General features: G+C 46.7%; 2 protein-coding genes across 3 annotated transcripts in view; one reads left to right on the forward strand and one right to left on the reverse strand.

Annotated features, from left to right (window-relative positions):
- Positions 1-4,999, forward strand: part of UCKL1 (uridine-cytidine kinase 1 like 1) — a 38,540-nt gene extending 33,541 nt beyond the window's left edge. For both annotated transcript variants that reach the window (XM_027849660.1, XM_027849662.1), the window contains exons 10-15: positions 418-511; positions 774-836; positions 1,010-1,132; positions 1,395-1,502; positions 1,900-2,056; positions 3,006-4,999. In XM_027849660.1, coding sequence (XP_027705461.1) covers positions 418-511; positions 774-836; positions 1,010-1,132; positions 1,395-1,502; positions 1,900-2,056; positions 3,006-3,082 — 622 coding nt within the window. In that variant the 3' untranslated portion in view covers positions 3,083-4,999. The remainder of the gene's footprint in view (positions 1-417; positions 512-773; positions 837-1,009; positions 1,133-1,394; positions 1,503-1,899; positions 2,057-3,005) is intronic.
- Positions 5,000-17,561: 12,562 nt separating this feature from the next.
- LOC114034051 (tripartite motif-containing protein 54-like) lies at positions 17,562-26,294 on the reverse strand. Its single transcript, XM_027849670.1, is given in 10 exon segments — positions 17,562-17,670; positions 17,907-18,133; positions 18,235-18,449; positions 20,038-20,162; positions 20,257-20,279; positions 20,510-20,743; positions 21,406-21,588; positions 21,590-21,785; positions 21,973-22,118; positions 26,175-26,294. Coding segments are annotated over 10 exon segments (1,560 nt in total). The 3' UTR covers positions 17,562-17,579.
- Positions 26,295-27,160: the final 866 nt, after the last annotated feature.

Below are 27,160 nucleotides of genomic sequence, written 5' to 3' on the forward strand. Positions count from 1 at the left end.
GATATGGTTTGGACCAGATGGACTAGAATGGGACCACCCAGTAAACCGATCCTCTAGAGGCCAGCCCTAACTGTACTTATGTCAGATCTGGGGAAGACGGCTTTCTTCCTACCTACAGAAGAATTTGGCTCTGCCCCCGTCTCCAGCCTGGTAACTGGACATTACCCTGACACCACCAGGAGATGTTCTAGGAGAGAAGTGGATGTAGTTCCTGAGCTGGTCTGGGTACTCAACAGTATATTCAATGGCTGTTTTCAGTGTTTACTTAAATTCAACATTTATCAACTTTCCAATTCTATGCTTATCTTAGCCCAAAGAGTAGGATCTCCTCCTGTCCCTCCGTGAGAAGTGATGCCATCTGCCCTCTCTTTCCTTCCCCCACTCCTTCCTAAAGTTAGCCCATATCTTCTTCTCCAGGGATAAGGAGACCAGTCGGGATGAATTTATCTTCTATTCAAAGCGACTAATGAGGCTTCTCATTGAGCATGCTCTCTCGTTCCTGCCCTTCCAGGTGAGGAGCCCTTGTGCTGCAGGGTTTGGGTTTGATGGGGAGAAACCCAGGAGACTGTAACTTGGCCTAGCCAATGGAGGCCTAGCCAAGAGTCCCTCTGTACTATAGCAGGGACTCCAGCATTCGAAAGAGTCACCCTGTGCCAACTCACATGGCTTCACCACCAGGGAGGGGGCATCGACCAGAGGGGAAGTTCAGGCCCTTGTGGGGCAGCCAGATGATGCCTGGTCTAATGTCCTCCCCTCAATCTGCTTTTGCCTAGGGCTGCACAGTCCAGACACCTCAGGGGCAGGACTATGAAGGAAAAACTTATGCTGGGAAGCAGGTAAGTGACAGGAAAGGGCTAGCTTCCTGCTGGGGGTTAGGGAAAGAATGACCATAGTGGCTACCAACCCAGCAAATATATGACGAGAACTAAATAGGTTCTTGGAATATGAGCAGAGCCCTTGGATTGAATGACACCTTGAGACTCCCTACTTTCTTCTGCTATGGGGGCAGATCACAGGGGTGTCCATCCTAAGGGCTGGGGAGACCATGGAACCGGCTCTGCGGGCTGTGTGCAAAGATGTCCGGATTGGCACCATCCTCATCCAGACCAACCAACTCACTGGTGAGCCAGAGGTGAGGACACAAGGAGGCCCCACCATTGCAGGGAACATAGGGATGGAATTGGGATTTGGAACCTTGATGTTGTCCGGGAGGGTGGGTGCCTCTGGGGTGGCTATTGAATGCATAATGAGGTCCTAGGCCAGTACATGGGCTCCTGGTTTAGGGCTCTTCTACAAAGAGCAAAGGGATTGGGAATGGGACTTTACACAGGCCAGGGCAGCAGCTGCCATTCACCACTTAGCCCTGAGCCCAGCCTTCTCTCATTGCTCCCTAGCTGCACTACCTTCGGCTCCCCAAGGACATCAGCCAGGACCATGTGATCCTGATGGATTGCACGGTGTCCACCGGTGCGGCAGCCATGATGGCAGTGAGAGTGTTGTTGGTGAGTAAAGAAGGAAAATGGGACAGCTGCAAACAGGGATACAGGAGTAGGTAGCATCTCTGCCTCATGGGCTGCCACACTTCTGATGAGACCGGAATGTGGGCTTGTCACTTAGAGCTAAGAGTGGGACTCAGAATTCTTCCCAGAACAACCTGTGCAAGGGGGGCCTGTGGGATCAGGCAATAGGATTATGGGGTTTAAAGCTAGAATTGATCTTAGAAATCACCTCATCCAATTCTTCAGATTTTACAGAGAAGGAAACAGAGGCCCAGAGAAATTTACATGACTTACTGGAGGTTTCACAGATACTAAGTGGCAGGGTCAGGGGGTGGAGCCAGCTTTTCTGACTCCAAATCTGGTATCCTCTCTGCTTCTCTACACTGCCTTCTGCCCTCAGGACCACGATGTTCCGGAAGACAAAATCTTCCTGCTCTCATTACTGATGGCCGAGATGGGGGTCCACTCTGTGGCCTACGCCTTCCCACGGGTGAAGATCATCACCACAGCTGTGGATAAGAAAGTGAATGACCTTTTCCGCATCATCCCTGGCATTGGTGAGTGTCCTTCCCTCAACAGCCCAAAGCTCTTCTTCATCCACGCCAATTTTGATTTCCCAACAGGGGGCTCACCCCTGATCTAAGGGGTTGGATAGGGAAATACACCTGACTCGCAATTGTCTCTCCAGGTAGGCCGGGGTCAATAATCCACAAACCTCTTTTCTGGGGCTTGGAGTGCATGTTGTTGTCCACTTGTTTCGGTTGTGTCTGAATCTTCTTGACCCCATTTGGCGTTTTCTTGGCAAAGATACTGGAGTGGTTTGCCATTTCCTTCTCCAGCTCACTTTACAGATGAGGAAACTGAGGCAAACAGGGTTAAGTGACTTGCCCAGGGTCACACAGCTAGTAAGTGTTTGAGGCTGGACTTAAACTCAGGTCATCCTGACTCCAGACCCTGCCATCTATCCACTGCACCACCTAACTGCCCTTCGGAGTGCATCATGTGATTTAAAAAACATCTCTCAATCCTACCCTCCATGACCTAGTGGTGGGAGGAAGAGGACAAGTGCATTCTGGTTGGATGGGAGGAGGCTTCTGGTCTGCACAGACATTGACGGCAGATACTAGGGGCGGCAGGATGGGGCAGTGGCAAGAGTGTCTGGAGTGAAAGTTAGAAGACCTGGGGAGGAGTGCCAGTTCTGCCTCAGAATTGTCTGCATCAGTATCATTGGATGAGAGACATGTGACATTTTAAAAGCTGTTTTTGACCCTGAATGCTCAGATAGCAGTGACACTTCCCATGCTCTTGACAGAGGATGATCTTGGGAGAAGTCCTGGGGCCCAAGAGTCCTAGAGAATGGATCAGTTTGGGCAAGAAGCTCAGTGTTCTGGACCCAGTTATCTGAACCCAGCGAACTGTAACCCACACCATCTGACCCCTCTCATTTCATTCAGCATGAGCCTGGGGAAGATCACCATCACAACATTCTTTCCTTTCCTCCTGCAGGAAACTTTGGAGACCGCTACTTTGGGACAGATGCCCCACCTGACTGGAGTGATGAGGAAGAACTAGTTGGGACTTAGCACACACAACCGCCAAGGAACTCCTTGCCTTCTCTCACCATTCCCTTCCTCTGCCTAGACTAGCCTTCCAGGGCCTCCGAAAAGGGCTGGGTGGGCAGGGCTGGGGAACAACCTGGACTCTTAGGCTCCTAGGGTATCAGTGGAGGGAGAAGAGATTAATTTATTTTGATTTAGCTTTGCCAGTGTAATTTATTTTGAAAGTTTTATTGAAAAATGAAATAAAAATGTTAGCCAAATTGAAGTTACTAGTAGGATTAGAACAGTTGACTAAGGCTTTTGCCACTGCCATACTCTCCTCTGACACTTTAACCCCAATTTTGATCCTTGAAGCAGAGGAAGGGGCCAGGGCATGGAAAGGATCAAACGGCCTCCCAGCTAGTGCACTGGCCTAGCCGCGGCTCGACCTGTGAGCCCAGTGGAGCCTGGGGGAGAGAGAGAATAAGGGGCTGTTAGTGCTTCAGGCTGACACGGGCCAGGAGTTTTGCTGGTACTCTCACACCTGCTGCTTTACAACAGCTCTGAAGCCTCTTCACAGGTGGCGTCACCTCACCGGCGTGGCACCATTGCCTGTCCTGCCCAGGGCATACACCACCCATCCTGTGTATAGAGTTCGAGCTTCAGCAGCCCCCTAATGCCTGGTACACTAAAAGCCTCAGTCTTCCTCCTCCACTAAAAACTCACATGATGTGGTTGCAGTTGTCTTTCCTGCCAACAGCATAGGGGTTTGTGCGTGGGTGTGTGGGTGTGTATTGAGGGGCGGGGGTGGGGGTGGTGAAACTGGGAAATACAGTAGAAATAGGGGGTGGAGGAAGGAAGAAGGAGGGCAGGGTAGCCCCTCAGGCCAGGTCCAGAGGCCCCACAGTATCCTCTGAGCTGAGCAGCAGCATGGAGCCCTCAGCCTCCATGAAGGCTTTTCCACAGGGGCCCATTCACTCCTGTCATTTGAGTCCGGACCCATCCTGCTCTCATTGAGCACCAAAGTCAGAGTCCCTATGAGAAGGAATAATAGGAGTCACCCACCTCCCCAAGACCATACTGAAACCTCACCAGCCTGGGCTAGAAAGAAAGCTGGGTGCTAGGAACTACAGCCACATTTCTATCTCTCTGATTTAGCCCCGAGGCCCAAGTCTCACCCTGCCTTTCCCTGGGCCTCAGCCTTCCCTTTAGTAAGATCTGGAGAGCCCTCGGATCACTGAGATTTGATCATCATGATACTCATCAGAGAGGTTTGAAATGAAGCTGTCATATGATCAAGGCATACATTGGATGGCGATTCGAGGCAGGACAGCTCAAGGCACAGTCCCGGGAGCTGCTTGGAGCAGCCCTGGGAAGGGTGTATAGCACATTGTAGCCAAGTTGGTAGGCCCAGCCCTGCTTCCTAAGCAGCCTGGCCTGAGGAGTCGCACTCTCTCCATACTCATTTACCCCACCCAGTTCCTACGGAGCTGTCCTGGTGCAAATCCCAAGGAATTGTTTCTGTTTGTCAGAGTTTGACTAGGGATGCTGCTCTTGGTGTCCCCCGTCCTTCACATCAAAGCCTTTCTCCTCTTATGGTCACCACTCCAGTTTATGTCTTCGCTTCTTGCTTGGACTATTAAGTCTTCTGACTACTCTCCCTACCTTCAGTCCGCCCTTTCCAATCCATCTTCCACACAGCTGCCAAAGTAGTTTGAATACCCAAGTCTCAACATGTCCCTCCCCTTCTTGAAAGCATTCATTCATTCACTCGAAGTATTTTTTTAAGGATCTACCGTCTACTAGTTGCTGGGGCTTCACTGGCAAATAAATGAAACAGTCTCTGCCTTCAAGCTTACATTCTGCAGGGGAAACAGCATAATGATTTTGTATTATACAAATGTATAATACAAATTATACATTTATATATTATACAATACACATTTCTATACAAATTTATAATATACGAATATATGTATACAACTGTTATACTATATATACATCATATATACTGTAAGTGTAATTTGTGTTATACAAATAAAATACAAATACAAAATGATTTAAAGTGATTTGGAAGGGGAACTAGCAACCAAGGGCATCAAAGAAAGGCCTTTGAGCTATCCTTTGTGAGAAACCCAGGGCTCTATGAAGCAGGAATGAGGAAGGTTGAGCATGGCAGGCATGAGGAACAGCTGGTGCAGGAACAGACGAGATGTGGAATGCCAGGTAGGTACCAGGAACAGTATGAAGGCTGATTTGACTGGAATGTTGAGTTCATAGAGAGAAGCAATGTGTAATAAGGCTAGAGAGGTAGGCTGGGGCCAGACCAGGGGTGGGGAACCTGTGGCCCTCCAGGTCCACAAATGTGGCCCTTTGACTGAATCCAAACTTCACAAAACAAATCCCCTTAATGAAAGGGTTTGTTCTCTAAAACTTGGACTCAGTCAAAAGCCACATCCAAGGACCTAGAAGGCCACATGTGGCCTTGAGGCTGCAGGGTCCCCACCCTTGGGCCAGACTGAAGGCTTCAGATGCCAGAGGAGCCTTCCATCATCTTATTTCCTTTAGGAAAAAAATACAAACTCCCAAGTTAAGTTCCTTAAGGACACAAGGTTCTGTTTTTCTATTTTGTATCCCCATTGTCTACATGATACCTGGAGAGCACTTAATAAATATTTGTTGCATTAAATATTGGGCACTTATTGTCCCTTACAACTTAACTCCAACATAACTTGACAACCTTACTTCATGGTGCTCCTCTCTGAACACCTTCTGGTCGAAATGCACTGCTAGCAATTGTCACGTGTCACGCAGCCATCTCCCACCTCCTTGTCCATGCAAGCATGGACCATGCCTAGGATGCACTTGTGCCTTCCCGCTGAGGGTTGGACCTCCCTTCCTTCAAGGCCCAGCCCAGATGCCAGCTGTTCTAGGAAGCCTTCCTTCAACTCCCAGTTAAAAGTTATCTTTTTCTTAATCAAATTTTCTTTTTGAAAGCTCTCCTTTGCCGCTATCATACTCTGTCTTATACTTGTCTGCATGTACTCAGGATAATAGATTTAGAGTTGGGAGAGACCTTAGAAGCTATTGAGTTCCACTAGATTTGTACAGATAAGGAAACAGGCCTAGAGAGGCCGCCTTTTAGATAGTAAGTTCCTTGAAGACAAGACTGGTTATTTTGTCTTTGCATCCCCAGTATGATGTATGGTACACAGTAAATGTTTAATATCTGTTGGATTTCATTGAAGGGGCGAGGAAAAAGGCATTGTGACCTATATAGGGTATATGTTGTTCCTCTCTCCCCCAAAAAGAGCTCCCTACCAAGAGAGAGTGGCAGAACTCGGCAGGATTGTGACTAGTCACCTGCCCCGCTCCAGCTTATAAGAGCTTGGATCTGACTTTTTTCCTCAGCCCTTAGTGCTCTAATTTGTTTACAGCAACTTCAGGCAACCACAGCGGAAAATGGTGTGGGTGTGAGGGGGATTGAGGCCTGCACCCTTCCCTCCTGACCATCCCCCTCTCCTACAGCAATGACCATAGTGCTGGGGGGAGGGAGGGGAAGCAGTCCTGTTCAGAAAAGAGATAGAGATCTCCTTGCAGGGAGTAAGGCAGAGCCCAGACCTAGGAGCTGAACTGGTAACATACTGAAACCTTGACCTCCCACCCTGGACCATCTGCTCATTTCTCATTTTGTGGCCACATGGCCAGCTTCCTCCCCCAAGCCAGTTTCACCACAAGGGAACTGCACACCAGAATGAGTCACTTGGGCCACTCTGGGTCTGTTTTTCCATCTATAAGATGAAAAGAACATCTTTTCCCCTGCCCCCTCCACTGTCTCAGGAAGGACATGATGAGACTCAGGGAGGGCCTATAGGTTGGTTGTGTGCTTTGATCTCTGAGACAAATTATGTGCTTGTATATTTTTCACTTCTGTACTTAGGACTGGCCTCTTTTTTTTTTTTTTTTTGGATGTAGAACAATTATTTATTTCCTCCTCAACAACAATATGAAATTTAAGATACAAAAGACTCATAAGTATATACTACCAGATTCTTAATATAAAACAATACCATCATTATCATTATAATCTCCCTGAAAATAAAGGTGCTTTGTAGAACTACTGACAGACATTCCATTTTCACCTCAGGCCTTTACTGTCCAAGCAACTTCTTTCAGATCCAGATCTTTTGACCAGCTAGGCATGGCTTTTTAGTCCTTTTAAGTTCAGGATAAGCCTTCAGTGACCATTTCCTTTTGAACTCCTGAAGTTTCACCAAAAGTGGATTTCTCAGGATTCCCGTGGTCAGGGAATTCAAAACATTGGACATGACCATGGACTTGAGGACCAGTCTCAGGCTCACTTAGGAAAGCACGTGTTCTTGCTGCCATGTGAGATTAGCCTCCATTGCCATTGGGATAGAGTAAAAAGGAGAGAAATTCTATTTTCCACTTGCTGAAAGTTCAAGTGAGGGCTGGCAGAGCCCCAAAGTGATGAGCTCAAAAGAGTAGTAGAGGCTCCTTATCGTTTTATAACCCAGTAAGAGGGTAGCTCTTCTTAGCTCAGTAGCCAATCATCTTCAATGCCATACCAGTCCCGGGAACCAAATGACCAATTAAAAGTTGTGCTGCACAAAGCCTAGAACATGTTCAGCTTTACGGCAAATTCCCTGGTCCTTTGGGTTTGAAGGGGTTAGGGAGTGTCTCTGCTAATTCCCCCTTGCAACCTTGTTACAACCTTTCCCCCGATGTTTATCTCCTAGAGAGCTTCAAACTGCCACTATGGCCTCTCATTTATCCAAAGGCAAAGCTAGTCGAAGGTTATGGAGACCTTTGAATTGATAATTTGTGAAGTTAAGAAATAGAGACAGGAACATGGTTCTGGTTCTTTGGGTACTCAAAGAGGAAAGACTACAATTGGTAGTGGAAAATGGGGCAGCAATCACTTTAGTAAGAAACAAAGACAAGTGTTGAAATGTGGTACACAGGCTGAAGGTGGTATGAGGACAGAGAATGGAATGGTGAAGGAAGGCAGCATGGGGAAGAGGATTGGGAGGGGCAGAGGTAGAGAGCATCACTCCCATCAGCATGGATTGGAGTTAGGAGCGCTAGGAAGCATGGACCTCATGGAGAAGGAAGAGTGCTTGGGGAGGCAGGAATTTGAGGCCTTATTTTTATAGGTTTTTGGGGGGAAATAGACTTATCTGTGCCAACTTGGGGTTTGTTCATTAACATATCCAGATCATCTCAAAGTTATCAGTAAAACTTCAAAGTCATCACCTTTTTTGGTGTCCTGCTCGTCTGGAACTATAGAGGTCTGGATTTTGTTTGGAATTTACATATCATAACACCAGAAATCTTGACAAGCATCACCTAGATGGTTTCTCCTGATTTGGCACATATTGCTAGGATGTGAATTTTAGTTAATATATGATATAATTTTTAAATTCTGCTCCCACGATCTTTGGGACAGTTTGTACATGACTTCCAGGTTCCCCTTTGCAATCTTATTTCTTGCTAAAATTTACCATGCTAATTAGAAGGGGAGTGGTCAGGGGGACCAGAAAATACAATTTTAATATACCCTGAATAAGCCTCTGCTGGTTTCCTGCCCTTTTTGCCCTAGTGATTCAGGTGCCTGGTTTCTCCTTTCTGGAATCCACAACCAGTTTGTTTCAAGTCTCTCATGACCCTTTCTCTTTTCTTCCCTATCCCTGTACCTCAAGACTAGAGAGCAAAGAGCTGGGGGAACAATTTATTTTTTTTTTCTTTTTTCTTTTTTTAATGTGCTTCAGTTTTATTTAACCAGTAAAGATAAATTAGCTTCTTGAGGGATATTTACTACAAAGATATAGCAAGAACAGAAGTTTTGAAGCATTTCCCTCGAACAGTTGAGGGAACATTTTCTCCATATCACCTATAAATGCTGGATTGAAGCCTTTTCCTCCATAAAACTTTCCATGATGCCTCATCCCACCCTTGGTCATGATTGTTCCCCCTCAAAACTTGAAGAATACTTTATTTTGCACCTCTGTAGTGCCCTGATGTTAGATATTTTTCTCTGAATCTAATGCTTTTATTAAACTGACACCTTTATGAGGGTAAACAATGGCTTATACCTGCCTAGCCATTGTATCTCCCTCAGAGCCAATAGAATTTCAGGCAAGCTTTTTGAAATCAGAAGTTTTTAATTTTTATCTTTTATCCCTAGCCCTAGAATAATGCCAGGCATACAGTATACATTTAATAAATACTTGCTAATTGATTGCCTAGCAGATTGTAAAGTGTTTGATAAGTGTTTGATTGAATTGAATTGCTTCCTTCCCTGCCATAATTCCAGTAATCTAGGTATTTTTGCTACCATTTTTCTTTCTTTATTTATTTTAAAATAAATTTATTTTTAAAATTCTGAACTTAACAGTCACTAAATAAAATGACCATTTCCACATACATAGTAGAATAGGAAAAAAGATTGTACATGGAACTGCAGATCTATAATATATACAGATTGCTTTCTCTTTCTTTTTTTGTTTTTTTTTATTAATTTATTTTTAGTTTTCAACAATCACTTCCATACCTTTTGAGTTCTAAATTTTTCTCCTCATTCCTCCCCAAGATGGTGTGCAATCTTATATAGGCTCTACATATACACAGAGGAACAATTTCTGTATTTGCTAATTGCTGTGTGATACCAGTTAAGAGGTTCACCCTCTCTGGGCAGAGTCCCACAGAAAATCAGCTGGGTTCAAGCTCAAATCTTGAATTTTGCAGGTAAAGAATCTTTCAATTATGTACTGAACATTTGAATAGTATCACCAAGCCTGATACCAGCTATGACATTGCAAGATAGACTTACCAGAGAAGCTAGGAGGGAGCTCAGAGAGGGCATTTGATTCAATCCAGCAAGCATTTCAGGGCCTGCATTGTGCTGGGTGCTGGGAATAGCAAAACAAAAATGAACCAAGTTCCTTTCTCTAGACCAAAGAGGGGAACTGGACCTATAATTTCACTGGTATAAGTTCTGAGTGAGGAACTTCCTCTACAATGCAGGTCAGCATCTTTTCATCAACTTAGAGTCTCCAAAAAGCACCTCCAGCACTGAAACGTTCAATAACTTTCTCATGGTCACATTCGTTACATGTCAGAATAGAAGTCAGACTTGACTTGAACCCAGGACCTCCCCGAGGCCATGGCCAACCCTCTAGCTTCTACTCTAGATAAGCAAATGCAAAGTAATCTGTGAATAGGAGTGCTAATAACAGGGAAATCAGGAAGGCCTGGCATAGGAGATACCATGTGAGCTAAGCTTTACAAAGGATTTTAAGAGACAGCTTGTGCAAAAGTACGCAGTCAGCAGATGGAATTATCAGCTACAGAGGAATCTGTTCCATTCATGCCCAAACGGAAATTCTTCTACCATGTCCCAGCCTCTGCCCGAAGGCCTTCGTGAGCTTTTCTCAGTCATGAGTGTGTTAGCACAGAAAAAGCCTTAGAACAGCATTTTTAAACACTGCAATTGTCTCACTTTGGGAGTCTTTTATTTTCGTGTACCTTGGTGTTTTTATAAAGGCCTCCAAAGCTTGCAAGGACTGAGGACCCTGCTAGGACCCTCCTCTTTGACCCAAGGGTACAACAGCTAACACTGACTCCAGTCTCTCTGATGTGAGTGTGGGAGGGGAGGAATTGGAGGGCAGTCTCCGAAATAATTGCTCCTCCTAAAATAATAAGGCTCTGGCTAGCTGCTTCCTGCTATTTCCAGCCCTTAGTTTTCAGAATGGTCAGGTCTTTGTATTCTAGCCCTTTTCTGCCTTTAGCAGGAGCCTCGGCTGCATCAGGCCCTGGGCCGTGTCATGGAAACTGCCCAGGGTGGGGTTAGGAGGTGGGGCGGGGCTGGGACAGGAAGCCTGCAGCTCAGTCGGCATCTTGCTACCACGTGCAGTAGTGGGGGCCATAAAAGAGTGGGAGACGTAGAAGAAGGGCAGGACACGAGCCCCAAAGAGCCAGCCAGACACACGGAGACGAGAGAGGTAGAGAAACCAGCTGAGCCAGACACAGAAAGATGGTGAGTTCCCTCTTCATGCCCCTTTCCTCTGGTGGGTCCAGGGTTCTTTTCAGATTAGTGGCAGAAGGGGAATTCTGGGAGCCAAATCTTTCCCCAGGATGAGAGAGGGGCCTAGAGGCAGGGACTATCGCAGCAGGAAGACGAAGCTCTGGTTTGGGTCTGTGGTCCCATCGATCCAGCCCAGAGCACTTCAGAAGAGGTAAGTCAAGACCCCACACCTCTATATTTACCCTAATTTCCCTCCATTCCATCCCATTAACATCAAGAAACCTTTCCAGGGTGTAGTGAGGTCAAGGCTGAGAGAAGTGGGTTCTGTAGAGCATAGGCCAGATAGGTTCCCATTTCCAATCATGCCCCATATTTCTAGATCTCAGGGTTTCCTTGTAAAGAAAGTGAAGGGAGGAGAGGGGAGGAACACGGTGAAGGTGAATTCTGTAGCCTTTCTGACCTCAGTGCTTGAGCCTCTCTACAGGGTAGCCTCATGTTGTTTTAAAGGGGTCAAAGAAATATATCATCCCCAAAGTGAAGACCCCATTTTGCCGTGATAATTTGGGACCAGGAATCTTAATACTTAGGTTCTGATTGGGAGCTGGCTTCCAATCTCCATCTCCATCTGGACTTCTTTGAGAGAGCCTTAACATTTCCCGCCCTTTCCCTTCCTCCATTCGCCCCACCCCCATCACCTCCTAGTACCACAGGAGGCCATAAAAGAGGCCTTCCTGACCTGAGCAGAACTGCTCTAAATACCTATCTCCCATTATATTCCTGAAAGATTTGGAAGTAAGAAAAAAAAAACAATAAACTCAAAATTCTATGCTGTTAAGGTCAAGTGATGCCCCAGACATTTGAAATAATGGTCTAGGCATGCAGGCATCTCTGAGCTGGCCAGACCTACCCTGAGCTGAAGTCTAAGGGTCATAGTCATGGTTTCAACATCATTTATCTCCAGTAAACAACTCCCTTTTTCCCTGTTATCTGAACTAGTCTCAGAAACATCCCTTCTAGTCCAAGGAGGTGTAACATAGGAAGGGTGGATGATGCAATAATATGAGAAAACAGAAAAGATCTGTGATTCTCCCATGATGAGAACTCTCTCCACCAATGCAGACCTGTGACTTCATATTTAAGTGCTGAGAAGCTGCCTGAAGCATCTAGATAATGTCAATTGCCTTGCTCAGGGTTACAACAACTATTATCAAGGCAATATTTGAACTCAGATCTTCTCCACTAAATGCCCAGCACTCTCACCACCAAAATACCTATTGGTATAATAATGATGGTAATAACAACAAAAGCCATTTGAAAAAGTCTATGAAATAATACATAAATCATTGAATTTAAAGAAATAATAGCAGGATATAAACTTGTCCTAGGGCCATTTCTACCTGAAATCCATAGAAAAAAATGACAATGAGATAGCAGTAATAATAATAACAATAATAGAGAGATATTTAGATAGTACTTTAACGTTTTCAAATTGCTTTACATATGTTATCTCACTTAATAATGAAGTAACCAAGAGAATGTTGTATAATGTGACAGCAATATTGTTTTAAGAAATACTTTGAGCTAGTAAGTTATTTTGAATATTATAAATACCCAAATTAACTATAAAGGATACATGAAGAAAGATGCTATCTTCGTCCAGAGAAAGAACTGATAAATAGAAGTACTTATAGAATAATTTTACGTATATATATATACATATACATGTGTATATGTGCATGTGTATTTAACTATTTGGGTCCGATGGTAGCTATCTCTGGATGGGGGGGAGGAAAAAAAAGAAATTTACATGATAATTTTGTTGTATATCTGAAAGGAACAGCAAGTTGTACATAAGAGATTTACAGTTTCATGTGCAATGATCTTTTTATTGTATTATGTTATGGATATGCTTGTTTTATTCCATAAATTAAAAATAAAATAAAATAATAAAGGAGCAGGCAAAGTACTGAGTTTTAAAGTCAGAAAACAGGGAGTCAAATCTTAGCCTCACCTTATGCCAGCTGTGTGGCTATAATCATCCATTTCCTCATTCATAAAACAGCTGTAATATTTGCACTACTAATATTCAAGCTGGGTTCTAGTGAATCAGATGAGATGATGTAGTTAGAGTACCTAGTACATCCAAAAACATCCTACAAATCTAAGCTACAGAACGCTCATTTACCTTATCAAGAAACTTAAGGAGAATGTAGAGTAGTAATTTGTTCCAAGTCTACTAGGATGCATGTGTCCTGACTCCTACCCCAATAGCACTTCTTCCCTCATCCAATACCTTTAATTTAATTTCCTGCCATGGCTTCTGATTGCAGGAAATTTTCAAACTTTTCCCAAATAATTAATTGCCTCTGTTAGTAACATGATACAGACATACAACAATGTAACCCTGCCTTTCCCAGGGCCAGGGGGAAGGAATTTCTGGGTCCTCCATGGGGTCAGAAATATAGTCTGTGATTAAGTACCATCCTTAGTTCTTCAGGGTATCTCTGTCCCTAGGAGATCGAGTCTGTGGTGTCAGGAAGAGAGATGTCTTCACTCCAGGAAGGGAAAGGCTGTTGACAGCACATGATGCATTCAGGTTTGGGGTGGGGGGAAAGTTGATGAATTCAGTTTGGGACATGTTGAATCAGAGATATGGAAGGACATTTAGATGGATATGTCTTGTGGATAGACAGGAGAAAGTGGAGCTTGAGAGAGAGAATGGAAGGAAGTGTGGGGGAGGGGTAGAGAAATCAGGATTACAGAGATTAGGGAGTGGTTGTCCTTCTGTGGGGAAAAAAAAGGTACACACTGTACCCACCCTGGAAATAAGATCCGCACCCTGACTTTGGGCAATTTCCTCAGAGGGAGACATAATGGCAGGCCCCAGAACAATGGGATCAAACAGGTAGCAATGGGGTCACTAAACTAACATAAGGATCCCTGCAGGCCACATATTGACTTAGTTTTCAAATGTAATAATTATAAATATTTTATTGTGTTTTTACTTAATTTGTTAAATATTTCCAAATTACATTTTTATCTGGCTCAGCTGCACTTGGGTGTGTTGACCACAAACAGCCCTTAGATTTGTGCAGGACACCTTAAATGTGCTTTTCTGCACTCCCTCCCCTCAAATTGAGCCCTGGGCATAAGTGGGGCCCTTGATCACCCAGGCTGGGGAAGGGATTGAAAAGTGGGTAGGTAGAGTGAAGCAGGAGAGAGAAAGGAAGGGAATAAACATTTATATAGCACCTACAACATACCAGGCACTGTACTGATAGTATCTCATTTGATCCTCACCACAACCCTGAGAAGCAAGTGCCATTATTAGCTCCACTTTACAGTTAAGGAAATTGAGGCAAATAGAGGTTTGGTGATTTTCTCAGGGCCACACAGCCTGAGGCTGGATTTGAACTCAGATCTTCCTGACTCCAGGCCCAGTGTTCTATCCACTGCACCACTAGCTATCTTTAAAGCAGAGGAATGAAGAGGTGGTAGTAACAAAGAGGGGGAATTGAAAAGGTGGAAAGGACAGCAAAGGACAGAGAAGCCCCAAGAATTCATGTTCCAGAACCTTTTCTCCCTCAGCTCTCTCCCTCTTTTTTTTTTAACCAGATCCTTACTGACCAATTTGATGATGGGGATTATCCAATTACAGATGATTCCTCAGTTCCCAGTGAACCTGTCATTCACTTCAGTTCAATTAAGCAAATACAGCACGTGCAAGGGATTGTGTTAGGTTCTGGGAATACTTTTTTCCCCAAAATCACACAATCCCTTCCCTCAAGGATTTTATGGACTATTGAAATAATTCCTGGTTATGCTGAAGATCCCATCATCATTTTCTGGAACTGGAAAAGGCTCATGCTTTAGATGCTGCACTCCATTGGAGTGCACTCATCCTCAGGGCCAGTTCTGGGATCTTCACCCAAACTAGTCTCCCTGGTGGAGGTAGGGATGAGATTTGCATCTGCAATCTACTCATTGGTCTGTCCCTCTTACCAGAGAGTGGTTTGGAAGCAATGGAAGGTACATCTAGGACTGTCTAACCTGAGAATGGTGAATCCAAGGTCAATCTCAGGTTCGTCAGCCCATGAGGTGCCTTCTCCAGACCTCGAATCCCAGAATCACTTGAAGCAACTGGTAACCAGGATGTGGGGTGGGGTGGGAGGAAGGCCCAGGAAGGTATTTGTCTTCCCAGAGGCAGCAGGAATTGGTGCAATGACCTGATCATTTGGATAAACTGAGATTTGTTGGCTACTGTGAGTGGCCTGAATAAAAAATACGTAGTAATTCATCTCCATTACCTCAGCTTTTAGTCCCTTCTGAGACAAAAAGGGCTAGCCACCAATCGTGGGGACACTTTGGTCAAGGAGAGTAGTGTATGCACTTCAGACTTCCTTATGTGCGTCTGATGAAGGAGAAGATAGAAGAGAAGGCAGGGGGTAGTGCAGGGAACAAATTCACCCAGTCTATGTCTTGGCTGATGTAAAAACAAAGGTGAGGAACCCCAACTGGCTGAGTGGACAGTTTTAGAAGAAAATAATGGTTCTTCCTGGTGCTCCTCAAATCTCATGGTGTCAGTCACTGAACCTTAGGGTGAGGCTAGTGAAGCTAGCCATTACGATGTTCTTCTGATATAGGATGTTACATAGATATAGATAAGGATATAGATAGATATTTACAATACATGTGAATAGATCTATGGAGACACGTGAAGGCATTATGCATGGGATAAGTGCAAATGGACACGTTTAACATACAGACATGTGGAGGTGCATTGGACATTCATACAGAAAGAAGCACGCAATACAAACATGGACATACTTAGGAGCACAAGGACGGCTACGCCCAGGCTAAGTACCCAGACAGACACTAAATGCGAATACAAATTTCCTGTCTAAGTCCCAGGTTACCGCAGCCCCCTACCCCCGCCCTCCTCCTTTGTCAGCACCAAGGACAGCTCCTGCTACTTCGCCGGCTCCTCCCAGCCCCGCCTCCACTACTCTGTCACGTGGTGTGGTCGTCCGCAGGGAATATAAATAAATGTTCCCCGACCCTCTGTATCCGAGCAGCTGCCCTCAGCCCCTACCCCAGCTCCGACCGATCCTGAGTTCCGCTGCACCGCTGCTGTGAGTGTATCAGAACAGGAGGGAGGGATTGGGGTGGGGAATGAGGGGACCCCGATCCACTCCCGGCCCAGTACTACCTTTCTTTAGATCCATTCCTACCCAGCCCAGCAATCCAAGATCCGACATGAACCCCTCTCTCTGCTTCAATACAATCAAAGCTGGTCAGATTTAGGGTCCAGTGATCTGGCATGGAGTTGAAGGTGGGGAAAGGGAGGGAGAAAGGGAAATCCAAGCTGGGTCAGGACAGAAGATCTAGTGCTGGGGCGGGCCCAGAAGTCTGGCTCTAAGGCTCTAAGTTGGACGAGGACGGCTTTCTAGGCAGAGCTAGGGATAAAAGTCGGGCCTCAAGTGTAGCGAAGGACTGGAAACACGTGTATTGCAGGCCATGGCCTTGCGGAGGCTCCAGGTCGTGACAGTGACTTTGGCTACGGCCGCGCTGCTGTTCCTGCCCCCGGATACCTGCTTCCCGTTGCCCAGGGCTTGGGAAGTCCCCGTACTGAGCCCGGACCATTTGGGGACTTGGAGACACCTTGCGAACTCCACCGGCGAGCAGTGGCGGTCGATTCGCGCCCCTCCAGGCCGGAAGCAGCGGGAAAGGATCCCCAACGCCCTGGATCTGCCCTTCCACCTGCTGCGGGAGTTGCTGGACCGCGCAAGGGAAGAGAGGCTACGCAGCCGTGCGCGGAACAACCAGCGCTTGCTGGGGAGAGTGGGCTAGTGTGAGGCTGCGACCCCACGGGGCTGAGAAGGAGGGGTACCTGCGGGCGGGAGACGAGGGGAGCTGGAAGTAGGGAAATCAGAGGACAGAGGTCGGGGCAGGCGTGGCTGCCAGGACGATCTCGTAAAACAGCGAAGTTTAGAGCAAAATCGAAGCCTCCGGTTTATTGAGGGAAACTATCACCTCTGTGTCTGCGTCTGCGCCCTTTCTCCCCTACCTGGAGCACGTCTCTCTCAGACTTAGAGACTTGGTCTTTGCTTCAGCGGCGAATTCCTCCATTTCCCCCATAGCTCACCTCCTCTGGGAAATAGCAACTCTAAATCTAACACTGAGCCAATCTTGGGATTGGCTCAGTATTTCGGGAAGGGGTTATTGTCTAGCAGGAGACTGCCCCTTCGCTCCTTAACCTAGAAAGAGCAGCTTTCTTCTCAAACCCAATTACAAATGGTCACAGAAAGTTTTTGGGCTCCAAGCATCCAGTAGAGGGCGAGGAGAAACTTTTTGTGTGTGTGTGTAGTGTATAGCACAGAGACTGGAAGAAACGCGCGGAGAGCTCAAGCTCTCCCAGGATCAAGGCAGCCCCAGGACTGGGTTAGGGGAGGTTGTGACCTAGGGAAGTCTCGCCCTTCGTTAGCACTGCCGTAGCTAAGATCTGGAGGCTAAGGAGGAACCCGAGGCAAAACCCTGAGACTCCCCTGCCTCCTGCTCTGACCCCTCAGAGGCCGCCGCGTCTGAACTCTGCAAGTGAAGAGGGGAAGAGTCAGAGAAAGGAGACACTTAGGCAGCCTTTTCACCTTTTCCCTCATCCTCTTCCACCGCTTTCCAGGGTTCCCGCCCCATCCTCGCGGTCCCAAGGTGGGAGGCGGGGCTTTCTAAGTACTGCAGCGGAATCCTACACTAAGATTCCCAGAGGGATGGGAGGTGGGGATCTCTAAAGGAAATACGCCCCCAGTCTCACTGACCTGGCCGCACCCTGGTGTTCCTGTCCCATCTCCGTTGTTCCGGCCGCTGACAGTACTGCCGGTCCCTTCGCTTCCCAAGGTCTCAGCCCCGCACAGCCCCAGGTTGGGGTATTCGGCCCGGGGAGCCCGGGGAGGTGGTACCGGAATACGGCCAGGATTTGGGGGGCATCCGCTGTCCTGGAGCTTCGCACTCATCGCTCAGCCACCCTCAGGTTCCCCACCTGTCTCCTCGCCATCCTGGGAAGTAGATTTAAGGGACTTTTACTAGGCTCGGATATCAAAGTCCCTGCAATTCTGTCCAAAGACCAGAGGGATGCCTCGCCCCCATAACACCTTACCTGCTTCGCGGTTCTCGGTTCCAACTCCTCCTCCTGGGCTACCCCCTGGGGCTGTACTGTCCCGGCTCCAGCTTCTTCAGCGACCTCCGCTCCCGAAGCAAACACTGCTGCTACCTCCTCTTCCTGGTCCTCGCCTACTCCAGGCTCCTCTGCTGGGGCAGTGTAGTTCCCTTCTTCTGAGGAGGCTGCCACTGCTGCCTCCAGCGGTTCCTCAACTAGAGGATTTGTTAGGAAATGAGGGCGAAACAATCAGTTTAGAGTAGACTTCAGCATCGAAGTCCTTGAGACCTCCCGCCGCCCTGCTGGTGCTGGTGATTCTCCAATCTCCTCCCCACACCAGGACCTGGATTTCCTTCAACCCTTCCCTCAGGACCGAGGCTCTCCAACCCCTCCCCCAAGACTGAGGTTCCCCTCACCCCCCACCACAGTTAATGATCCCTCGACTTCCTCCTCTTTCAGTTCTGACAGTAGTTTTCAGAACCTCCCAACCAGGGCTAAAACCTGCCCTGCCAGAGCTGAGCTGCTCACAGTTGGGACTTCCAAATCTCCAATTCCCTTCCCCATCTAGGACTGGGGAATCTCCCAAGTGATTTTTTTTTCTTTTTTAAAGTTTTGTTTCTTTGTTTGCTAAACCAAAGCTTGAGTAAAAATAATTCGAGCTCCTAGCTCGATACTAAGGGTGGGGAACCTGCGGTTTTGAGGCCACGTGTGGCCCTCTAGGTACTCAAGCGTGGCCTTTTGACTAAATCCAAACTTCATAGAACAAATCCCCTTAATAAAAGGATTTGTTCAGTAAAATTTGGACTCAGGCAAATGGCCCTACCCAAGGACCTAGAAGAGCATGTGTAGCCTCGAAGTCGCAGGTTCTCCACCCCTGCTCTATACCAAATGATCAGGGAAAGCAAGATGGTCAGGACTGGTTACAGATAACACTGTAGTTCCAAAGCAATGTCTCTGAGCTAGCTTCTACATGTTTCCCAGGGTTTCTGCAGTGTTTTCCTTTTGAATCCAACAGATTCGGTCACTCTCCTTCCCAGATGTCAGGATTCAGCTCAGTTTCTCTCTCCCTCAGTTTCCCTTCAATTCCATTACCACAGGTCATATGTTTTCTACTTCCTTTTTTTTAGGAAATCTTAAGTAACTTGCCCAGAGTCACGCTACTAAGTGTTTGAGGTCCTTGAGTGTTTAAACTCAAGTCCTCCTGATTAAAGGGCCGGTGCTCTACCCACCACCTAGCTACCCTCTAACTTCCCTTTTCTAACGTCAGCCCCTGGAGTGGCCTTGCCAACCGTTCCTGCACAAATACAGACTGGGCTCTCCTTCACCTAGTCCTCAACCAGGCTCAGAATCTAGAGTCATTTCCTTTCCTATCCTAAGAAAATTTAAACTCTAGAAAGGGGAGGGGTCAGGACTTTTTTTTTAGGAGAAGAAGAAAGTGAGAAAGGGAGGGAGGAAAAGGGTGAAAGGATCGGAGGGAAGTGAGAGACATGGAGACAGTGACAAAAGAGAGGAAAGAAGGGACTGAAGGATAGGGGGGAGTGACAGGAAGGGAACAGAGGGTATACGGAAGGCAGAAAGATGAGGGGACTAAGGAGGAATGAAGGATATAAAGCACAATTAGGGGACAGAGTTCAAAGGGCAGGGGCTAGAGAACACAGAAGGGAGACAGGGAGTACATGAGGACAGAGGAGTGGAGATACAGAAAACAGGAGAGTGGCTAGGGAGGGATAGAGAAACCTCGGGAACAGCATAGGGGAGAGAGAGGAGGGGTTTTAAAGGGGAACACTACAAGGCGGGGCCCACTCTTGATGAAGTCCAGCTGGTATAGTGCCCGTTCCTCTTTGTTGAAGTCCACCGCACAGTGCTTCATGTTGTCAAATCCAGGTTCCACGCTTTCCAGCTCTGGGCTGCCTACAGCCTCAGCGATCCTGGGAAGAGAAGAGACCCTAGGAAGTCTTAGCCACTGGTCTCAAATCCTAATGGAGGGGAGGAATCAGATGTGGGAGAAGAGGTGCTACTCACTTCTGGATAAGGACCTTGGCATTCTGGAGAAGACGGCAGGAGGAAACTGAGGAATCCGGTCGGGTCCAGTCCCAACCGACAAGGGAGAAAATGAAATTTCAAGTACCCTGCGCCCAAAGCAGCCCCATTGTTTGGCTAAAAGAAGCTAAGGCAGGTCCCAGGAGCATGAATAGCCTACTTGGCCCGGATATCTTGCCCGCGGGCCCATCCACCTACCTGCTTGCTTAACTCTCTCCCTCTATTCCCTACCTACCTGCAGGAAGAGCGGGATCTGAGGTTCCTCAGCAGCCTGCAAAGCCGTGTCCACCACCTTGGAGGCAGCCTCCACACGAGCCTCGTAGGCTCGGCTCAGGGCTTGAAGCTGGCGGGTCTTCTCTGCCTGCTCGTAGGCTACATGCTGAAGCATGATCTCCTTCCGCTCCTCCAGTATGCCCGCCATGCGCTCGAACTTCTCGCACAGCGTCTGTTTCCTAGCCTTGCAGTTGTCCTGGGGGAGTGGAGCGGTGAGAGGGTGCTGGCCAGAGGCCGACCGGGGCCAGGACTTCTCCTGGCTCTAGAGGAGGCACTGATCTCCTCTCCAAGGACCACCAGCGCCTCCAGGACAACCGAGTCCTGGGTTAAGATTAAACACAGTATAGGTTCCAGGAGAATCATAAAAAGAGAAGAGAGCACCTTAGAGATCACATCCCAAGCCCCCTCAAGATCCATTTCTTTTGGGGTCTGGGTTTCCAGGATGCTTCCGAGCGCCTAACCTAGGTTATCCCCTTCATAAATAAGACCGCTTTCATAGCTACCATGGAGGCTTTCTGGTGTCACTCAGTCTTCCGTCCCCTAGGTGCAGCTTCTTCTGCCCCGAGACAGTTCTCCCAAATATTCAGAGACAAATTTCAGCTCAATATGAAAGCGAAACATCCTAACAATTAGAACTATCCCAAAGTGGAACGAGTTGCCTCTGGAAGGAGTGAGTTCCCCATCAAACAGAGGCTAGATGACCTTTTGGAGATGTTACAGGGGGGATTCTTAAGTGAGAGAAGAGAGGTTGAACTAGACCTCCTTCGAGATTTCACACATTCTGACAAAGTCACGGTGTCCTCTAGAGGGCAGCCACAACCCTTCGATGTACTCTACGCCCCAAGGCTCTCTACGCACCTCCACATTCCGGCAGGTGTTCTGCAGCTCGGCTATTAGCGCTTGGATCCGCTCATTGGAGGCCACCAGGGTTCGGATTCCGTCCGTCAGCTCAGACTGGCAGGGGAAGAGAGGAGCAGTACGTAGGCGCTCGGGGCCTGCTCTCTCCTTTCCTCCCCGGGGCCCCCAGCTCCCCCTTCCACCCCAGTCCCAAGGTCCTGAGCACCTTGTGCTGTTCGTACACGTCGGAGAGGGGGGCCACCCGGCAAGCCTGGTGCTCCCCAAACACCTTGCACAGGGAGCAAGTGGGCACGCGGCACGTGACGCAGTAGATGTTGATCTTTTCATCCTCGTGCTCCTCGCAGGTGGGACACTCGGGTTTCAACAGCGGCTTGGGGCTGACGGTGGGGAAGGGACGGGGGAGTCAGGCCTGGGCCTGGCCGCAGGGGACCCCGAGACTGCAGCCCTCACTGGACTCAGCCCTGTATGACCAGGGGACTGAGATTTTATAGCAGGGACTTCTGGTTGGGGGCGGGGAGGGAGGAAGCGTCATATATTGCGGAGGTCTAGGCCCTACGGTTGCATCTGGCAGACTCCTGCTTGTAGATGTCGATGATGTTTTCCACCAGCAGGTTCCGCTGGAGCCCATACACCCCGTGCCTGTCGAGGACCACCTCGTGGCGGCAGGATGGACAGCGGAATCTTCCGCTGGAGCCCAGCGTGGTCTCTCGGGACTGAAAGAGAAATACACGCGGTACCTAAGCTTAGGATCCTTCTCCAAAGCCCACGTCAATCACACTTCCCCCCCATCCAGTACTTCCAGAGAGAGGCATCCAAGGGAGTGGGGGGTGGGGAAAGGGTAGTGTCTGGTCTGAAAGGTCATTAGTACAACATTTTTTAAGGACTTTGACCAGATGGGAAGTACCCAGAGGAGGGTGACTAGGGCGGTGAGAGGACTGAAGAACATATCCTTCCTGGATCAGTAAGAGGAATTGGTCACGTTTTTCCTGAAAAGAAGAGGGTGGAGGAGAGGGTGTGTGATAGATATTTTAGCTGTTCTTCAAGTATCTGAAGAATCCTGTTAGGGAAGAGGGATTCCTTTGGCAACCGAGAGCAAAACTATATAGGAGTGGAAGTTGCAGAGTTAGATTTAGACTTGGTGTAAGTAAGCAAAGGCTTCTTAACAATTAGAGCTCTCCAGGAATGGAAGGTGCTTCTTGGGAAGGTAGTGGGTTCCCGACCCTTTGCTGAAGGAAGGGGTTCTTCAAGCAGGGACTGGATAACCTCTTAATAATAATACTCACTAGCCTTTATTTAGACCTTTATGGTTTGCCAAGTGCATTACAAATATTATCTCATTTTACCCTCACAAGAAACCTGGGAAATTGGTGATCTTATTATTGCCCCCATTTTGCAGATGAGGAAACTGAGACACAAACAGTTTATGTGGTTTGTGAAGTCACACAGCCAGTGAGTGACCTAGTTGCTTAGGTGGTACGGAGGCTAGATTCCACTTGTTGGAAATTTGTAGGTGGCATTTTATTTGAGTATAGGTTGGACAAGATTACACTGAAGTTTCTTCAGCTCTGAAATTCTGTGATTCTGGTCCTTACAGTGTTTCCAAATCGGGGATGAGGAGCTTCAGGCCAGAAGTCACCAATGTTTCAGTAGCTACTTTATGACCATCTCTAAGGAAAGGTAGTTGCTTTTGTATGGCAATACCAGCATATGACCACCAGATGGGGTGGTGGCTCAGCCTTTCCCAGATGTTTTCTACCATCTCCCACCCCAATATCTACTTCCAGCCGGTGCAACAAAGAATTTTTTTAAAACCCATTTACAAATGTGTTTATTGAATACCGTTTGCAGTTTATTTATTGAATAATCTTTTCCAAGGTTCTGTTCTGGGACCCCTTCTCTTCTTCCTCTCTATTATTTTACTTAGTGATCTATCAGCTTCATGATTTCAATCTTCTCTATACAGGTAACTATCAAATCTACTTGTCTAGTTCCAACCTCTTTCTAACCTCCAGTCTCACATCTTCCACTGACTGTTAGACATCTTGAATTGGATATCCCATACATATCCTGAATTCAGTATGTCCAAAACTGAACTCATCTTTCCTCCCAAATCCTCTCCTCTTCCTAAGTTCCTAATTATTATCAAGGGTACCACCATCTTTCTTAGTCACCCAGGCTCACAATCTAGGTGACATCATCAATTCTTCACTCTCACCCCAAAAGCCAAATCAGCTTTTAAGTCTTGTCCTTTCTAACTTAAAAACATCTCTCATATACTTCCCCTTTTCTCCTCTGTCACTACAACTACCCTGGTACAGGTCTTCATCACCTATTGTCCAGACTAATGCAATATCCTGCTGGTTTGTCTCCCTACCTCAAGCATCTCTGTATTCCAATACATCTTTCACTCAGCAGTTAAACTGATCTTCCTACAGCTCAAACCTGACCATGTTACCCCCCTATTTTATCAACTCTTTTGGTTTCTTATTACCTCCAGGATCAAGTATAATACCCCTTTGACTTTTAAAGTCCTTCATAATATGGCCCCTTCTTACCTTTTCAGTCTTATTACACTTTATTTCCTTCCATGGATTCTGTAATCCAGTGACACCTACCTCTCTACTGTTTCTCAAACATGGCGCTCCATCTCTCTACCCTGAGCATTTTCACTGACTGTCTCCCATGTTTGGAATGCCCTACATTTCCATCTCCCAGATTCCTTGGCTTCCTTCTTCAAGTTTCAGCTAAAGTCCTGCCTTCTGGAAGAAGCCTTTCCCAGTCTTTCTTGATCTTAATAAATTCCTTCTGTTGATTATGTCCAATTTTCCTGTATATATAACTTGTTTGTACATAGTTGTTTTTGTGCTGTTTCCCCCATTAGACAATGAGCTTGAGGACAGGGACTATCTTTTTTGTCTTTTTTTTTTGTATTGTCATCATTTATCACACTGCCTATCACATAGGTACTTATGAAAATTAAGAAAATGCTGGTTGACTTGCACTGGTCTGGGAATTAGGAGGCCTGCATTTCAGTCCTGGCTATATCACTTTACTACCCATGTGATCCTGGGCAAATAACTTCAATTTTCTGGGTCTCAGTTTCTTCATATGTAAAATGGAGATACCAATATTTGTACTGTCTACCTCACAGAGTTGTGAGAAAAGAGTTGTAAATCTTAAAATAATATATAAACATCAGATATTATTTGGGGAGTTCAATTTTTTTTATAAAATGAAGGCAGTATACTAAATGGTCTCTAAGATTCCTCTCAACTCTAAATCCCAAGCAGGCAAGGAGAATTTTTTATTTTTCTCTGTCCCTAAAAGTCCCTACACTAAGTTGCTTTTTGCTTGAAAGTTTTCTGTCGATTAGTGACCTTTGAGAGATTAAAAAAAAGTTCCTCATTCTGCTACATGTTTGAAGGAGGAATTTTTGCTCCTGGAAAGTGGGGGGAGGCAGGCAGTAAGAGGAGCCAGCTGGGTGACAGAAGGCTGAAACTCAAGAAGTGAAGCATGGCTGCTGGTTCAGAAGGTGATGCTGATGGCCCTGGAGAAGATTCTGGAGACAGACAGGCACTGGGGACGTGGGTATTTTTACCAGGAGGATTCATGGGGCAAATCCACAGCTGTAGACACAGGATATTTAATATGGATGGGCAAGTGACAGATATTGCTTCTTCAGAGAGGGGATAGCAAGCACATCTATGTACATCATCTATGCCTTAAGCCACCTGCCATTGTCTGGTCCTATGGCCCTGCCCAGTTATAATGACATGTAACATGTCCACATACCAAACAGCCAAGAGCCTCTTTCTTCATGGTCTGAGTGCTCTTGGGCAGGACCTCTCAGAAATTAAATTAACATGTGACTTCCCAAATCTTTTTTAGGATCATAGGATTTAGAGTTGGAAGAGTTCCTAGAGATCAGTTAGTTCAACCTCCTCATTTGTTGTTTGGGAAATGTATGCTCAAAGAGGTTAAAAATGACTTGCCTCAGGTCACACAGTTACCTTGTCTCAGGCAAGAATCTGGATTAGAATGCAGATCTTTGGATTCCAAATCCAGTGCTCCTTCCACTTCCAGTGATTCTAGGGTTATGATCACTAAGAGCCATAGCTCCTTCAAATCGTCTGAAGGAAAGGCCCCTTCCACCTATTTTTGTACCTCAGGTGGTAGCTTGGAACAAATATATACCACGCAGGACACATATATGGACACAAATACTCAATACATACACAAACTCTCCCATAAACCTCAAACACACCATGTATTTTGAGACCCTGATCACAAGACTATAGGAAGAAGAAAGAACAATAATGTAAGTGCCTACTATGTGCAAACACTGTGCTAAGGTCTTCGTAAATATTATCTCATTTGATCATTTGAGAAAGCCCACTCAGCAAAGCTATTTTCCTTAGCCCCAAGGCCCAGATCATAAACTCCCAGTAACCTTTCATTGGGCAGTGCTTCTTTGGTGCTATCATTCAGTGGGCTCACTGTTTGCAGGTCATATCAGCCTTCTTTCTGTTTGCCCCAGAGGTGTCCCCCTCCCTCAGAACACAGCTGCCAGGGTGAAGGTGACCAGGGAGGTCACTTGAGAAGAAAGTATAGTTTAGGATTGGTGTGTACCTCTGTCTGACTGCCCTCCCTCTCTGCTTGGCCTGGTCGGGATCCCAGGGAATAATCGGCGAGGGAGAGGAGGAGGAGGAGAGGTGAAGGCAGAAGACAGAATCTATAGCAGTCAATGAGCCTGCAGGGCTACATCTCACCTGGAATATGTCATTGGCACACTTCCGACACAGGTTATGCTGGCAGGGGAGGATGACAACGGGCTTGGAGAACATCTCCAGGCAGATGGGACAGATGAGCTGCCTCTCCAATGTGTCCATGGTGTGGCAGTCTCGAGGAAATGAGCTGTAATCCATTTTCAGAGACATCTCAAGGGTGAGAAAAAAAATAAAGTCACCAAGAAAAACCTCCTTCCTCACGGCCAACAGCAGCCCTGAAGAACTGAGGCTTGTTCTGTTCATCCCATTTGTGTGGCACAGGGAAACAGTGACAGGGTTGGGGTGGGGCAGGTGGGTTGTGGACCAGCCTGTCAGTTGTGCTAAATGCAGACCCTGAGTATCCCTCCCTAGGGTAGGTGCTACATGCATTGGTTTCTCCAGAAACACTCTCATGTTACCAAAAAGCCCTTTAGGCCATAGAGATCAGGCTGGCAGGCAGCCCCAACTAACTCCAAAGCCTAACTAACCTACGGGAAGAATATTTTTCATGTTACACATGTAGATCTCTCTTCAAACATTTAAGCAACTGCCCCATGAAGAAGTTTCTACTTAGATTTCCTCATGACCTCTACTCTTCTGGGTCTCTGGCTTCCTCACCTGTATGATGGGCACATTGTTATCGGAGTCAAGATTTATAAAGCCTGAAGTACTAAGAGATCCTTGGGAAGGAGGCACAGTAGAAAATTCTGTCCTTGAAATTGTCCAAATAAACTCTAAACTCACTGACCTCATAATTATACTACCAGATTTATGCTCCATTCCCTGCCTTTTATTTTATTTTTCATTAAAAATGAAGAAGCTTTATTTATTTTTTTACTTCTGTTTTTCTTCTCTAAGTAGGCTGCTGGCTTGGTTGTACATGCCTTTGAGAACCAGAAGGGCTGGTACCAGACCCAAATCCAGAAGAGGAAAGACAATTTTTACTTGATTTTGCCAATAGCTAGCTCATGCCAACACAATTATTTCCA

This window comes from Vombatus ursinus, unplaced genomic scaffold (assembly GCF_900497805.2).
Source record: "Vombatus ursinus unplaced genomic scaffold, bare-nosed wombat genome assembly UNPS02000580.1, whole genome shotgun sequence".
Taxonomy (NCBI): Eukaryota; Metazoa; Chordata; class Mammalia; order Diprotodontia; family Vombatidae; genus Vombatus; species Vombatus ursinus.